This window comes from Sceloporus undulatus, chromosome 6, assembly GCF_019175285.1.
Source record: "Sceloporus undulatus isolate JIND9_A2432 ecotype Alabama chromosome 6, SceUnd_v1.1, whole genome shotgun sequence".
NCBI lineage: Eukaryota > Metazoa > Chordata > Lepidosauria > Squamata > Phrynosomatidae > Sceloporus > Sceloporus undulatus.
The window spans coordinates 85,619,612-85,636,044 of NC_056527.1; the positions used below are offsets into that span (position 1 = coordinate 85,619,612).

A 16,433-nucleotide genomic window follows, 5' to 3' on the forward strand; every position below is an offset into this window, starting at 1 on the left:
CTGATTTCCAGAGTGATCAATGCCATGTTGGCCATTTAACACACAAACACACCTCTGGCTAAATGCCATCCCATTGGATGGCTGCCCTTTGATCGGCCACACAGTTGCACCTGCAACCTGCCACTGATTCAGGGCATCGGAGAATTGATGTTCCCTGTAAAACATTAACAAAACACAGTCATGCAGACCTACCTCCGCTACATGCCCCCTTCACCCTATACCCCCCTCTTGCACTATATGGTTTGTGTACGTTGTAATTGCATCCGTTGAAAGTGTCACACTTTCACTTTTTTGCATTGCCTCTCGGATAGACTGTGTACAATGGCTCTGTACTTTTTCAATATGCACCTGGGTCAGGGCGTTAGGCTGGATCGCTCTGGGATGTGTAGTTTTGTGAAAGATTTAGCCGGCCCTTCTCTATCAGAGAATGTTGGCACCACAACAAACTACAAATGCCAGAATTCCATAGCACAGAGCCATGGCCGTTAAAGTGGTATCAAACTGCATTATTTCTAATGTGCAGATCAGACTATTAGAGAGCTCACTGTCTTTTTCTATTTATTACACATCTAAAATGGCTTTAGTTATGAGATTTTATCTTTAATGATATAACCCCCTTTTTGTTTTTGTATTCATAGTTCATCAGGCAGAGGGAGAGTCTAGAACTGTTGAATGTGGTACAGAAAATTGTCTCCCAGCAATAGCAATAACATTTACATTTCTATGCCACTTAATAGTGAACTCAGCACAAGTGGTTTACAATCTGTAAGTAATTGCCTCCAACAAACTGGGTACTCATTTTACTAACCTATGAAAGGATGGAAGGCTGAGTCAATCTTAGATCTTTAAATTACATACTAGCCATGTTACATTGGTCTCCATGATTTCTTTCACACTATATATTTGATACCACTTTAATCCCACCATTTGATATCACTTCAGCCACGATTTGGTGAGACACTGCAGCTCTCTGGCAGAGAATTCTAAATATCTTCAAAAATTGCAAATCCTAGGATTCCACAGGATGGAGCCATGGCACCAAAAGCGGTATTTTACACTTGTTCAGCAAGTGTGTTGAACTAGCATGTGAATGGGGCAGTCATTGATTCTGTCCCCAATCCCATCTCTAATTCCTTTGCTTTCCATGCATTAAGAGCAGTGTTTCTGAACTGGAGAGCTTTCCCTCTACATGAGACCCTTTCCCACTACAGAGAATCCATGGATAAAGAATCTATGAATAAAAAGGGCCAACTGTATTCATAAATTGAATAAATTCCCTCCAATCCATCTGCCTTGGTCCAGGCCTCAGAGGGAGAGAAGAACCACTGGACCTCATCCCCTTTCCCTCCATCATTCCCTTCTCCTTTTGTTTTGTGTCTTTTAGATTGTACGCCTGAGGGCAGGGAACTGTCTGATTAAAAATAATAATTGTAAGTCGCCCTGAGAGCCATTAGGGCTGAAGGGCGGGATATAAATACCTAAATAAATAAAAATAAATAAATACGGTAAATAAATAAATGGTTTCTTTGTATTCAGCCCTTTTCTGATCTTTGTTACTTAAAAAGACACTCCATGGCTGCATCTATCTATGCTGCAGAAATAATGGTTTGACACCGCTTTAACTGCCATGGCGTCATGAAATGGGATTCTGGGATTTGTAGTTCTGTGAGATATTTAGGTCCAAAAACAATCCAGTTTGAAACTGCTTTAACTGCCCTGGCTCAATTCTAAGGAATTATGGGAACTGTAGTTTGGTGAGACACTTAGCCTTCTTTGTGCAGATAACTCTGGTGCCACAATAAACTACAATTCCCAGGATTTCCCTAGCACTGAGCCAGGGCAGTTAAAAACGATCTCAAACTGGATTATTTCTGCAGTGTGTTTTGGAATTGTGTCTTCTCTCAGTCTTAAGAAACAAAACTGCAAATCCCAGGATTCCATATGGGGCCATGATCCATGGCAGCTAAAAGAGGTGCTAAACTGCATTAATTAGGCAGTGTGACACAGTATTGTTATATATATTTGCACGTAAAGATGGAAAAGGTTGGGAGTGTGAAGTAATATATCTGTTTTATCACTTCATTTCGTACAATTTGGCGCCTCTGAGGAAATATGCCAAGAAAACACTGTAAATAGGGTCGCCATAAGTGAACTTGAGAGCACACAACAACAATGCCTTCAGGCGAGAGAGAATGCTTCTTCACATTTACAGTATAGGCCCATAAAAGTGTTCCTGCGCCTGCGCAGTTCAACTGCAAGGAAGCGACTGCAGATCATAGCGTAAAGTGCGGCGCATGCGTAGTAAGAGCCATGAGGCCCCATTCTATAATGGCGGACTGAGGAGGAGAAGTACTGCGCATGCGCAGTGGGGCGGGAGCTTTCCTTATTATTTGGGCGGATGGTTTGAACGCAGAGTCCTGTGGAGCCTGGCAAAGGATGCCCGAAGGAGGGACTGGCTTTGGGGCTTCTTTTTGGTTACCCAAAGTCCAGTTTTCGTCCTCATCTTCCCCTCATTAACACTGGAGGCTGTGGCTCGTTTATATAATGGTAAAAAGGAGGCTGGGATGTCTTGGAGAAAAGGGAGTTAATAGGAACTAAATGCATCTGAGGAAACAGGGCTGTATGATATCCACACTGGAGAAATAATCCAGTTTGGTGCCTCTTTAACGGGCATGGCTCCATGCTATGGAATTCTGGGAATGGTAGTTTGTTGTGGCACCTCTGGTGCCACAACAAACTACCATTCCCAGAATTCCATAGCATGGAGCCATGCCCCGTTAAAGAGGCACCAAACTGTGTCAGAGAGAGCTCTAGTGCCACTGTAAACTACAACTCCCAAGATTCCCTAGCATTGATCCAGGGCAGTTAAAGCAGTCTGAAACTGCAGTGGGTTTTAGACCTCCGTCTCAAAGGTGTTACAACAAAACCCCTTTGTGTTTATGTGAATGTGTGGTGTGTTTATACTGTGTACTTGTGTTAATGCCCTGGTTGTGTTGTTACAGGTTGCGTCTCCTTCATCTGGAATACACAACGTCCTTCCACGTTTGAATTTTGCGGCTTTAATTATTCATGGATTTTGCTAATATGTTCTCTCTAGGAATATCTAGGTCCTCCAGCGCAACTCTATGGTCATCTTTAACTAAAGGTTGCACTGAAAGACCTAGAGATTACTAGAGAGAACACTCCACTGGGCATTTTTAGCTCCTCCAGCGCAACTCTATGGTCAATGTCTAGCACATGTTGACCACAGAGTTGTAGATGTTGACCACAGAGTTGCATTGGAGGACCTAGAGATTCCTAGACAGGTGTTCTCTCAGGTAAAAACAGCTTTTTTATTATTTGCCATTTCCCCACATTCATGGGGGTCCTTTGCCCATGATAACCCCAGAGATTGTGGAGGGATGAGCATACTCCAAAGTCATCTACATGGGTTTTAGACTGACCATATGTCATAACTATAATGACGGATAAGGCAAAATTTAAGAAAGAAATGGGACATTACAATGTTTGTCATTGCCTTCCCCTGAGGCTGAGAGAGTGTGACTTGCCCAAGGGCATCCAGTGGATTTCCATGGCCTATCTGGCAATCGAACGCCGGTTTCCAGAGCTGTAGTCCAACACTCAAACCACTGTGCCAGGCTGACATAGTTCTTTCCTCAGTTTGTCTAAATGTTTGCTAGGGACTAGCACTGGCTTTGGGACTGGCACCATTCCAGGGACCACTGCTTTGAGTAGCACTGTGTTAGAGTATAACTTTCATCATCCTGAAATATGTGACCTTTTTAAGATAGTTTTCAAATAGAAATCACAATCAGAAAACACCCCCTGAAAAGAGAATGAATGAAAGAAAGAACCCCGAAAGGAAAAAAGAGATATAAACTGTACTGTATTTCTTACTGAACTAATTTATGACTAGAGAAAGCATTTGCGAATAGATTGCAGCTTCTTTCCCCAGTTTGTCTAAACATTTGAGCTAGGATTACAAGATGGCACTTAAAATGAGATATGAAGATGCTATAATTGTGTCATGAAGGTGGTATAATTGTGTCATTTGATTGCACCCCTTATAACATTGGGTAATCCTGAAACTACGCCATTAATCTTCACTAGGTAAGTTTACTCTGTGGTATTAGGAGAGACGCCAAATATTTTCTACACTATTCATATGTGGTGATACAGAGTACTGTATACTGTATTAACTTCTTTTTTATAAATGGCAGAAAGTTTTGCAAGTAAATTTATTGTGCTTTCGCAGGCCTGTGGTCTACAGAAGCTGTTTTCTGTGGAGGCTGACTTTGAAGATGAGGTAAGAAAATGTGTGTAAATCACAGCTATATAGTGGGAAATGAGCGTACCTGAGTGTGGCAAAAGGTGCAAAAGTTTCTCCTTGGTTGCTGAAGGAGAACATTCTGAGAATCTAGGACTTTGGAAGGAAATCTGCCAAGGCAGAATGCTGCTGGTCAGATCTCAGACATATATTTCATATCCACTGATCTCTTCATCACCACCTGGGAGAATCTTAAGAGCTACGGGACAGAAAACTCAGGAAGACAGTTCAAAGGTGAGGGGTGATGTCTAATGGGATAGCTTTTGTCCCTCTGTTTTGATAGGATTTCCTGTTGGCAGTGAAGGATGTGGAGAAGCAGGCCTTGGATCCAGAACCTGCCAACTTAAGATGTCTGAGACCCGTGTCGGCTGGTTTAAGAGCCTCCAGCAATGCCCTTACAGTCGCTAAGGGCACTGGCTCCCTTGGCCCTTCTGTGGTTACATCCCCTGTCTTGCAGGCTGAAAACTATTCCAGGCTAAGATTTCGGGAACACAGTTCCTCCAGTGAGGTCAAAAGCAACCAGACTTCTCCTCTGGTGGCCAGCTTCAATGTTCGGAAGGACCAGGTAACTTCACCAGTTGAAAGCAAATCAAGCTGCACTACAGGCACAAGGTTCAGATTTGTGAAGAGACAGCCAGCTGTACTCCCCACTGGAAATGCTCGCTATGACAAGGAGAATGAAAATGAGCATGTGCTGGCTGCATCCATGGGTTCTGAGAACTCTTATACACGATCACATCCAGGATTGTTTAGGTCTGACTGTAGATCTCAGGAGCAGATGAGGGACAACAGTATAACAACAGCCAAGAAACCACGAGTGGCAAATCCAGCGATTCCAACCACTCCTGTTAGTACTGGGACCTCACAGTTGAAAATAACTGAGGGACAAACTTCTGCAGTGGTCCTTGACTATGTCCAACCAGTGGAGGCTTCTTCAAAGTTGACTTTGCAGTCTGCTGGTATAGGATCTTGCATGGCCCAGTCTAACTTGGGAGTGAGCAGCAATACATATACCCTTTTGAACTCTAACTGTCAGACCCATAGGTCTCTTCAAACGTCTCTAGGTAAACCTCCTGGTGAGTGTAACAGCCCATGCTTACCTTTGGTTAGACCCTGCTCCTCCTCCCTGTCAGCAAATACCCCTCCAGGACAATCCAAACCGTGGATACCAAACCAGAACTTTTCTGTGTCTAGAATAGCCAGTAGTGGTGGTCAGCTTCTTAGTGCATATGGTTCACCAACATCATCTGTGGAAAACACACCTGCCACCCCTAAAGCTCCCTGTACAGCAGTAGCTGCTGGAAACCTCCAGACTCCTGTGGTCACCAACCATCTTGTTCGCTTGGTCACAGCAGCTAACCAGAAGCCTCAGCCAATGGCCCATACTGGTTTGCGGGCTAAGATTCGTCGCTTCCCAGGACCTGCAGGCATTCTGCCAAATCAGGTAAGAGGATCATCAAAGCATAGGATGATGTGTGGCCTGTATGTAGAGAGATGTGAAATGCATTCCTCATAGCTTTTTATGAGTGTGTGTGTGAGACGGACTCTTTCACATGCAGTTATTATCTTCATTTCTCTCACTCCAACTCAGATAAAAGCTCATAGTAGCCACAAAATTTACAAAAGACAAATAAAAGCTTCTCCCTGCCCCCTTTTCTTTTTTGAAATTTCTTCTATGTGGCTGTCCTAAGCTGCATCTGCACTGCACAATTGTTGCAGTTTGACACCACCTTAACTTCCATGGCACAGTGCTATGGAATTCTGGGATTTGTAGTTTTGTGTTTAGATATTTAGCTTTCTTTGTCAGAAAGCTCTGTTGCCACAACAAACTACAAATACCAAATTTGGACCCACTGATGTTTCGAGAGGCAAGCCCAGAAGTCCAAATGGGATGTAATCGTGGCATGTGCCACTGTAGCCAGATCCGATGTCTCATAGAATAGGCACAGCTGGCACACCAGTTTTAGTTGTGCACCTTCTGGGTTCACTCCTCCAAGGAGGACTGGAACCACTGCAGAACTGTGCCCCAAGTACCATCCCAGAAGGATACCATGGTTGGTGGCGTCAAAAGCTGTTAAGCATTAGAAGCAATAGGAACACACTCCCTCTCTCCAGTTCTCTGTGTAGCTTGTCCACCAAGGAGACAAAAGCTGTCTCTATCCCATAGCCAGGTCTAAAGCCAGATTGATGTGGCTCTAGAGAATCCATCTCATCCAGAAACCCCTGTAGCTGGAAGGCCATATATCCTCTCCTAAGGCCACAACTTGGGGAGCTATCAAAATGAAGTGAGAGCCGATATCTTGTTGTTCATGAGGTTGAACTAATAATTTCAGCCCACTTTATACCATAACTTTCTGTAAACAGGTGTGTAGATAGATGTTTTGGGAGTTCAGGATTTGGTCAGCATCCTAAATTCAACATCCTAAGAATTTCTGTGTTCATTTAGGACAGAAAGATCAAACTCATCCTTGATTGATTACTTCTGTATATGTTGCTTCAGACAAGTTTCTGTGTTCATATGTTTTTTCCCTCTTCATTAAAAAGCCTGATGAGAAAAACTTGGAAGAGATTCTCATTACAACTCCACAGATGCCAACTCATGGGGCCTTAGCAAAGCTACAAATTGAGGTAACCACCCTATTCAACTCTTCCTTTTCCTCTTCCTGGTAGACAAAACACTCATTGGAATTTGGACTTCAGTATCTTGTATTACCTTTAAGGAAAAAAGTATACAATGCTAAACCAGGAGTGAGAAGCCTTGGGGCCTCCAGATGTTTTGGAGTACAGCTGCCATAGTGCTTGGCCATGTGGGATAGAGCTACCAGACGTTGGCCCAAACGAACTCATCTATGACAGAATCCTGCTATTAAACAACATTTTTTAGAATTATATCCTCACTCACTACTCCTGTTGTTAGTCTTGAATAAGGATGTAGGGCCTGGTAAGTGAGGGTAAAATTTTGAAAATTGTTATTTAATAGCAGGACTCTGTCATGGATGAGTTTAATTCTTTTTTAAAGGGGGATATCTTGTTCATATTGTTGTATTTTTTAATATTGTAAGTCACTTTGATTGTTTTAACAAAAAGCAGGATAGAAATATAAAAGTTTTATTTATTTAATTATTTGTTTATTTAATACATTTGCACATTCATGAGAAACCAAAATTATTCTGTCCTGTCCGTATTTTGGATCAGAACCTGGAAAAATACCTTTTCAAACTACAGCTCCTAGACTCACCTAGCCAATATGGCTGAAGAATTCTGAGAGTTATAGGGAATTATCAACATATTTTCTAACTATGTTGTATATGTAAGAGTATAAGACAGGATTAGCTTTTAAGAAGGGTATTGCTGAGGTGAGCAGAGCAAGGAAAAAGCAGGAATCAAACAAGAACCTCACTATATCACCCTGAATGTACCTGATTTTGTCTGATGACAGAAGCTAAATAGGGTCAGGCCTGGTTAATATGTGGACAGCAGAATACCAGAAAGTGCCAGGGAACTCCAAGTTCCATGATGCTTGGAAAGAATTTTGCCTGAAACTCAGAACTGCTGCCAGTCAAGGTTTGACAATGCTGGTCTAGATAGATCAATGATTTGATTCAGTATAAGGTAGCTTCCTATGTTTCTATGGGACATAACTTGGAGAAGTTACTGTTTTGGCTAGTGGCTATGCTGGCTGGTGTATTATGTGGTTTAGTCAAAACAGGACTATTTCCAAGCTCTGAAAAGGGATATGGGTTATATTACAGGCATATATTTGGGAAATAATGGTGAATGCATTGCTTGGTATAGGTTCAAAATAAGGCTTAACCTGATGTTGTGTACTATGCCTCCAGGAAGTACCTACTTCCCAACATCGAACAGAAGATGAATTTGAACGAGGTCCTTGGGCTGCTATGAAAACCGAGTTGGGACTGGATGAGAGAGATTCATCCTGCTTCCTTAGGACATACAGCATTGTTATGGTGCTTCGTAAGGTAATAGATGGGTATTGTTTTGGGGGGTGGGAATTCTACCAATTCTGTAGGAGCACTAGAATAAGAGGGTTATTGTAGAGTGAGCTAGGGCACTGAATGATCTCAGAGAAGATGCTGCATTAGTATTATCCATCATAAACGTAGAGCTTTTCCAGAATACAGTGGAAAAGTTGGTAACTACTGTGCCCTCCAGATCCAGACCACTTTCCCCCTTTCGTCTACCTCTTTTTGACAAGGCCACTATCTCAATGCTTGCATGTGGCCTTGTACAGCAAAGGACAAACTAACATCCTGGTTGTTAGATAACCCTGAATACCTCCTCCTGTATCTCTGCCTGTTTAGAAGTGGTAAGAGAGTTGGCGGTGGCTGCTAAGCAACAATACTTGGTTACCTTATATTCTTTCAACCATTTTGTTCTGGAGGTGTCAAGAAGCCTAAACATTTCTTGAGCCAGATGTCATTCTAGCGTGTACCCTTCTAGTACAAAAGACAGGAAGAACAATACCCTAAAATGTCACCACCATATTATCATATTCTCTCATTTATTATTACCAAATGTATTTTCTTAAATCATAAAAAAGAGCCATTTCAGACAAAAAGATTCATTTTTTGTCTCCTCATGTTTGATAGATAGTATGTCTTTCTTGCTCCTTTTCCACAATTCAGGCAGCTTTGAAGCAACTCCCAAAGAACAAAGTTCCCAATATGGCAGTGATGATTAAGACACTGACAAGGACCAATGTTGATGCAGGTGCTGTATTCAAAGATCATACTGGTAAGTGTGAAAATACTTCAGTTTGGTTCAGGGAGAGGAAATATGTGGTCCAATGAACTTTGAACTTTGCTGATGAACAGGTCTTTGAACTGCAGCTTCCTGATGCTTCTTCCTTGGCTGTGCTGGCTAGAATCAATGGCAACAGCACTCAAAATCTTTAGGTTCTCATATTCCTCTGGTCTATTGGTTGGGATGGAAATTACCTTCCTTTCAGTCTTGAATTACCTGGAATGATCTTATCTGCCTCAGTTGGAGGTGTTTTCTTCTTTGCTTATGACACCTGGCAAACCCAGCTCACAAATGGCTATTGTCTGGTTCAGTACTCAAAATACTGTATTTTATTACTAAAGACTAATCCAAAGATTTAGAAAAGCATGTGGTACAGTCTCCTGGGGACTGCTTCAGAATGCAGGTGATCCATGTTTCATTTTTCTTTGCTTCCACATACTTCAGAGGTGTGTTACAATGGAAATCAAACAGCTTAAGACAAAACGGCCTGACCAAACTACCTTCTTGGTGGTTGCTGGCCCATGGCCACTTGTGTTTTGTGCCTTGCTCTTCAGAAGTCTGTCAATAACCCAGTCTTCTTGCTAAACAGCTCTGGTTTACAACTTTCCATTGGTTTTGACAGCCAGTCAGATCTTGTACTCTCTTTTCATTATTAAAGTATGATTGCCACAAAAAAGTTAAAAAGGAAAAGAAAAAGAGATGAAAGAAGGGGGTAAAGATAGGATATGAATATGGGCTAGGCATATACATTAATATAGGATGAGCATACTTCCAAGAATACATTTTCTTGATATTGGCATCTATAAAATACATGTTCATATCTAAAGCACTAGATTTTTCTGACCTTTGAATAATAGGTGGTGAATATTTATCTTTTTATCCTATATATATACTGTATATATTGCAACAGTAAAAGCATACAGGATCTAACCATGTTGACAACTCAACTAGCTTCGATCTCATAAGTATAATTTAAAAGAACATGTACATCTATAAGTGCCAAAAATTTCTAATACAAAATTAATGCACTGTGATACATTCAATCAAAATCTTACTATCAAGAAGTTCCTGATGTTGAGTAAATATGTCCATAACTTGAAACAAAAGTTGTATGTTGCCTTTATTGATTTAAAGTCAGCATTTGACTCAATTTCCAGACTACTGTATGTATTCAGTTCTGGGCACCATAATTCAGGATGTTGACAAGCTGAAACATGTCCAGAGGAGGATAACCAAAATGGTGAACGGTCTGGAAACCGTGCCCTGTGAAGAGAGACTTAGGGAACTGGGGATGTTTAGCCTGGAGAAGAGAAGGTTAAGAGGTGATATGACAGCCCTGTTTAAATATTTGAAGGGGTGTCATACTGAGGATGATGCAAGCTCTTTTTCGGCAGCTCCAGAGAATAGGTCCCTGAGGAATGGATTCAAACTACAGGCAAAGAGATTCCACCTCAACATTAGGAACCTCCTGACAGTAAGAGCTGTTCAACAGTGGAACACACTCCCTTGGAGTATGGTGGAGTCTCCTTCTTTGTAGGTTTTTCAACAGAGGCCAGCTGTCGGGGGTGCTTTGATTCTGTGTTCCTGCATGGCAGGGGATTGGACTCAATGGCCCTTGTGGTCTCTTCCAACTCTATGATTCTATAAGTATTTGGCCATAATAGGCAGTAAACAAGCAACATCACAGTCATCAATTGATGTAATAAACCTCATGGACTCATGGGACATTAAGCAGGTGGCTATTTATTTAACAGTAATTGTTCTGGATGACTGGAAGATTATGTGGCTGAATGCTTAGATTCCCCCCCCCCCCCCCCTTAGCTCCTTTCTGTCTTAGTGTCCTACGTAAGGGCTATGAATGCTACTAGTGGCTAACACTAATATGTTTCTGCCTCAGACCCTCAGCTACACCATGTTACTGTACCTAAGTTTTTTGATCTTCTGTTCTGCAGGGGAAATGCAGGGCACAATACATCGTCTGTTGCTGGAAGAGAAAGAGAGTGAATTCAAGGCTGGTTCAGTGCTTCTGCTAAAACAGGTACTGGTAACCCAGAAATACAAGATGGAAATTTCTAGTGCCAATGAATAATACTTAATCAGTATGTAAGATCTTCTGTTATAGTTGTACTTCTTCAAGATTGCATTATTTTTTTCTGGGGTATTTTTGTCTGCCTGCCCTGAATGATATTCAGAGATCTTTTTTCATTGACAGATTCACCTAAGCCTGTACATCCTCTGGAAACAGCACAGGCAGTTTTTGATTAACCTGTTTTTTAGGACAAGGAATAAAGAGCACAACAGCTCTCAGTCTGTTACTTTCTCACAGCCGTTTGAATAAATTGGGCCAGAACTCTAACTAACTATCCCCTTCTTTCCTTCCCTTTTTACAAGCTGGATAGTTTATTTAATTCACTGACAGCTATGTGTTCTAGCTTTCCAGTGGTAGAACATGAGTCCTACCTTTTTTGTTTTCATTGTTGCACTCCACTACAAAGAAATTAGTATTTCCTTCTGTTGTTGCTCTTACAACCAGATGGTTCCCCTGTTCTTTGATGGATATGATTTTAAGATTAACTGACAAACGTAGAACTTCATCTTACTCACAGATGGAAATCATGTGGTCCTTAGATATTGTTGGACAGAATGTCCCAGAAGCCCTAGCTGTGGAATACTGGAGTTTTAGTCCCAACACCATATGGAGGACTGTATGATTTCTATCCCTGATCTAAATATGGTAGACTGTAATTGCTTAGAAAAAATGAGGCATGTTAAGAGGTCAACACAGAGCTGTGAAATACAGTTGATGGTGCTGCAGTAAAAGTGGTTGATGCCTACTTGGTTTCACAGGTGGGTGTGTTCTCTCCATCCCATCGCAACCACTACCTCAATGTGACACCTAGTAACTTGGTGAAGATATATCTACCAGGAATTAACAGTGGCACATCCCCTCCATTATTCCAAGGCATTAAGAAAGGAACAGCGATGTTGCCATCACAGGTAAAGAGCTGTCTTGATATAGTTCTTCATGTCAGCCTGCTTGGAAAGATATAAAACATTGTGTGCTTTAAAAGGATGAAAGAGGCTCGTTCTTGATATTTGAAATGATGCCAGTTTTGTTAAAGAATGTGCAACATTCAAGTTAAAATGCTGCATTTTAATGTTTTTATTGTGGGGAAAAAGTCTGTTGAATTCCTAGTGAACTAAGCAGGGCATGGAAGGGGTAGGAAACTGAATAAGATTTCTAGTGGATAGAGGTGTTCTTTACATAACAAGTTGCCCCCTCCCATGACTCAGAAACACTCACTACCAATAGATAAAAAATAAATTATGAAAAAAGAAGTTATGTAAACTTGCATAATTAACATAGGTTGTACACTTGGTTTTCTTGATGCAGAACTTGCATGGCTTCAGCACAAAATTTTAATTTTAATTTTGAGCGCATGTCTGTGACTCTGGAGACCAGGGTTCAAACCCAGGCTCAGTCATGTAAACACACTAGGTGACTTTGAGCAAGTCACACTCTGTCAGCCTCAGAGGATGACAATGGCAAACCCCTTCTGAAGAAAATAATAATAATAATAATAATAATAATAATAATAAATTTATTTATATACTGCTTTTCCAAAAAAATCAAAGCAGTTTACAAAATTACATAAAAATAATAATACATAAATGATTTACATAAGCAAATAAATAAAATACCTAAACAGTACATATATACAAACTAAAATTCCATCCCTCATTCCTTAACTAAAAATTACTAAGAAAACCCCATAATGAGTTCACCTTATGGCTGCCATAAGTTGGAAAGGACTTGAAGGTACACAACAACAACAAGCAAATTTAAATAGTCCCTTATTTTACTCTATTTCCACCCATATTTAAGAAATTAAAGTAACCAATTAATATCCTATATATTATATAGGTTTGTGTTAGCAGTTCATTACTAATATAGAATATATGTTTTGTTTCATACTTGGGTGGAAGCCATTAAGCAGCAGTCTTTTTTAAACATTGAAATATGCTGCACAGAAGTTCTATACAATTTATCACAACAATATTTTGTAAAATGAAGGCTAATAATGCAAAAATGCTTCAATAGTTGTACAGTATATACAACAGTATATACCAGTATATACATACTTCTGTTACCAAATCTACATTATTATGTGTTTGTCATGTTTCAACATGTACACACCTTTGATTACCGTTTAGATAGCAGCAATATCACAGTTTATAGTAGCTGTCTTTCTGATGACATACTGTGTTTGTGAAACAGTAATCCATAACTATGAACAAATTTCATTCAAAATATATAGTCTGAGTGTTGGATAGACTCTGGAGACCAGGGTTCAAATCCACACTCAGCTGTGGAAGCCTACTGGGTGACCTTGGGCACATTACGCTGTCTCAGCCTCAGGAAAAGGAAAAGGCAAATCCCCTCTGAATAAATCTTTTTGAGAAAACCCCATGATAGAGTTGCCTTAGGGTCATCATTACTTGGAAATGAAGTTGAAGGCACACAGCAGCAGCAACAAACCTGCCCCAGTTAATCTGGATGCAATATTCAAACACCAAACTACGTATCTGCCGTGAAGTTGAAGGCTTTCATGGCCGGCATCCATATTTTTTGTAGGTTTTTCGGGCTATGTGGCCTTTTTCTATAAGAGTTTATTCCTGACGTATCTGCCTCTTGTGTGTTTGTGAGTACAGGCTGAAACAGAATGTCAGCAGGATCGTCTCACAAATGCCCTAGCACCCATAACCACAAAAGACTGCTGGAGTGGAGAAAGATGGGCCAAGGATGAGAACTCTTCACGGAGTGTATCAATTAAAGGGTCACCATTGACACCAGTATCAGGGATCTGTGGAGCAAGCAAAATGGTTTTGAGTGTATCATCTACAAAGGCTGATGGAGCTGATTCAGGTAACTATAATATAAAACAGAAATGGATGTTAGCTTCCCTGGCTTTTTTCACTGTCATCGTTCATGCCAATGTGATTTCAGAACTTGGAAAATAGAGCATTTAGAATCTGTCAGGGGTCTTCTTACTGAATCAGATGCAGAGTAATATATTGCTAACTCTTCTACCACATTAGAGCATCTGATAACATACAGTTTGGAAGATTAAATGTAGTAGCACATATATGTGGCCAGTTAAGGCCAGCAATGGATAAGTTGTGGAAAGACAGAATAAAGTACTTAGCATCCTGGAAATCTTAATTGTTCTTTGGAAATTAAGTTAGTGAACTTGTTTGGGAGAGGGACTGGTAAGAGGCACCTAGAACAAAGAGAAACTAGCCAAGGCTAAAATCAGTGGTAGGTGGAACCAGAAGCAAAAACTAGCAAGCCAACCTCTTTTCTTTAAATCTTAGGACCCATGCAGGCAGGCCAAAATAAATCTGCCTTGGGTCACTTTGGGGATATGCTGTTTAAATGACACACACATCTCAAGAGGCCAAAAGCTGCACTCCAGTCCTTAGGACTGGAGCGTGGCTTTAGTGCGGCTTCCAGCCTCTTAGGATGCATACATTATTTAAACAGCATACCTCCAAAGTGACTCAAAGCAGATTTATTTTGGCCTGTCTGTACAGGCCCTTAGAAAAGTTCTTCCTTGGACTACACCTCCTAAAATCTCATAGCCAGTATGGTCATTGTTTATCCCTGATGTATAGTTGAACCTGCACAGCGGACAGAGGTAACTTCTTTCCTCCTAATAACTTAACTGCCTTTTCATACTGTCTATGCAGATGATCTAGACCAGCTTCTTGGAGAACTACCTGATGACTTTTTCTCCAGCATGGATGCATAGAACAACCAACAACAGTTTTCTGGAGCTGAAAACAAGACTATAACTGTGGTAGAAGACCAAGGATGTGGCCCTGTGCCCATGACATTGACTTCCTTTTATCTCTTACTGGAGGTATTGTCTCTAGCATGAATATTGGCTTTGTCAGGAAAAAAAGAAGATCTTTCATAGAATAAGAAAAGCTGATGCGTTTCAGCTGATTGTTTAGATACTGGATGCCTGCTACAGTGTTGGTTGTTACGCATGTTTTCCCACCTGTTTTTTTTTTTTTTTAATGTAACTTTTGACCCTTGTTCAAAGACATAGCCTTTCCAGCCACAGGGTATCTGCTAGAAATGTTATGTCGGGGCTCATCCAGCCTTGAGCATCCACAGTGGACATACTTCTACCTGTACTGCACTTTGCCTGGCTGTTGGAGCCAGCCATGATGGAAATTTAATAAGTGAAGCAGCTGCCATTTTCCTCTGATTTGAAATGTCATCTTTTCTGATGCCTGCTTTGGTGTCATATTATGTACCTTCTTCGACACAACACAGTCTGTCTTGTAAATAATCTTATGGGATATAGGCAGCTGACAATCATTAAAAAACATAGTTCCATGTAAGTGAATTTCAGTGATACATTATTGTAAAAAATGCATTTGGGAAAGGAGGATCTTGAGTGTGTTTTGCCTTTTAAGTTAATCCTCTTTATTTGGTTGCAACAGTTAAAACAACTCATCTTGTCTTTTTGGGTAGTCTAGAAGAAGATGGCAATAAATGAGTAAAAACATAGCCACTTGTTTATTTTCTTTCCCCACAAAATGTTACAATGAATGTAATTTGGCCACTAATGAAGTACGTAATATGATATTAATGTCAACATGTGATCATTTTTCAGGCACTCAGGCAAACAACAGTTCCTAGTCAATTCTTACAAATTGTTTCCCAGTTAATTTAACGTACAAAGTGTGTTGGAATTGGTTGTTCGCATATACTCCTCTGACCTGGTTTCAGGAGTTTATTGCAAAATGTGTGCACAGTTGTTGCTGTTCAATGCTTGTATGTTCTTATGGAACTATCAACCTGTGAGGGGCAAACAAGAATACTTGCCAAGGAAGGTCTGGTGAGAGAAAATAGTAACTGGGAATTTAAAGAACCGAAAAAGGGATGAATGCATAGATAGAAATATAGAGAGATGCAAACAGCTCTTTTCTATGATATTCCAGAGGTTGGAAACATTTATTTTTCAGAATACTTTCAGAAATCATGAGCCAATATAGTTGATGCCTGCTAGGCTGGCTGAAGTCTTGTTAGTTGTATTACTTGAGTCTAGAAGTGCTGTAACTTCATTATATAAAAGGTGGTGGTTGTTTATTGTTGTGTGCCTTCAAGTTGCTTCTAGTTTATGGTAATCCTAAGGCCATGGGGTTTTCTTGGCAAGTCATTGTGGGATTTTTTTGGCAAGTTTCTTCAGAGGGGGGTGTACTTTTGCTATCCTCTGAGGTTTAAAGATTATGACTGGCCAAGCAGGGATTTGAACCCTTGTCTGCA

At 40.6% G+C, this 16,433-nt stretch overlaps 1 protein-coding gene across 1 annotated transcript; it reads left to right on the plus strand.

Annotated features, from left to right (window-relative positions):
- Nucleotides 1-2,355: 2,355 nt before the first annotated feature.
- On the plus strand, nt 2,356-15,671 carry HROB (homologous recombination factor with OB-fold). Its single transcript, XM_042471066.1, is given in 11 exon segments — nt 2,356-2,547; nt 4,256-4,306; nt 4,611-5,771; nt 6,872-6,955; nt 8,167-8,307; nt 8,974-9,082; nt 11,044-11,129; nt 11,939-12,088; nt 13,805-13,826; nt 13,829-14,018; nt 14,843-15,671. Coding segments are annotated over 10 exon segments (1,878 nt in total). The 5' UTR covers nt 2,356-2,544; the 3' UTR covers nt 13,900-14,018; nt 14,843-15,671.
- The last annotated feature ends 762 nt before the right edge of the window (nt 15,672-16,433 follow it).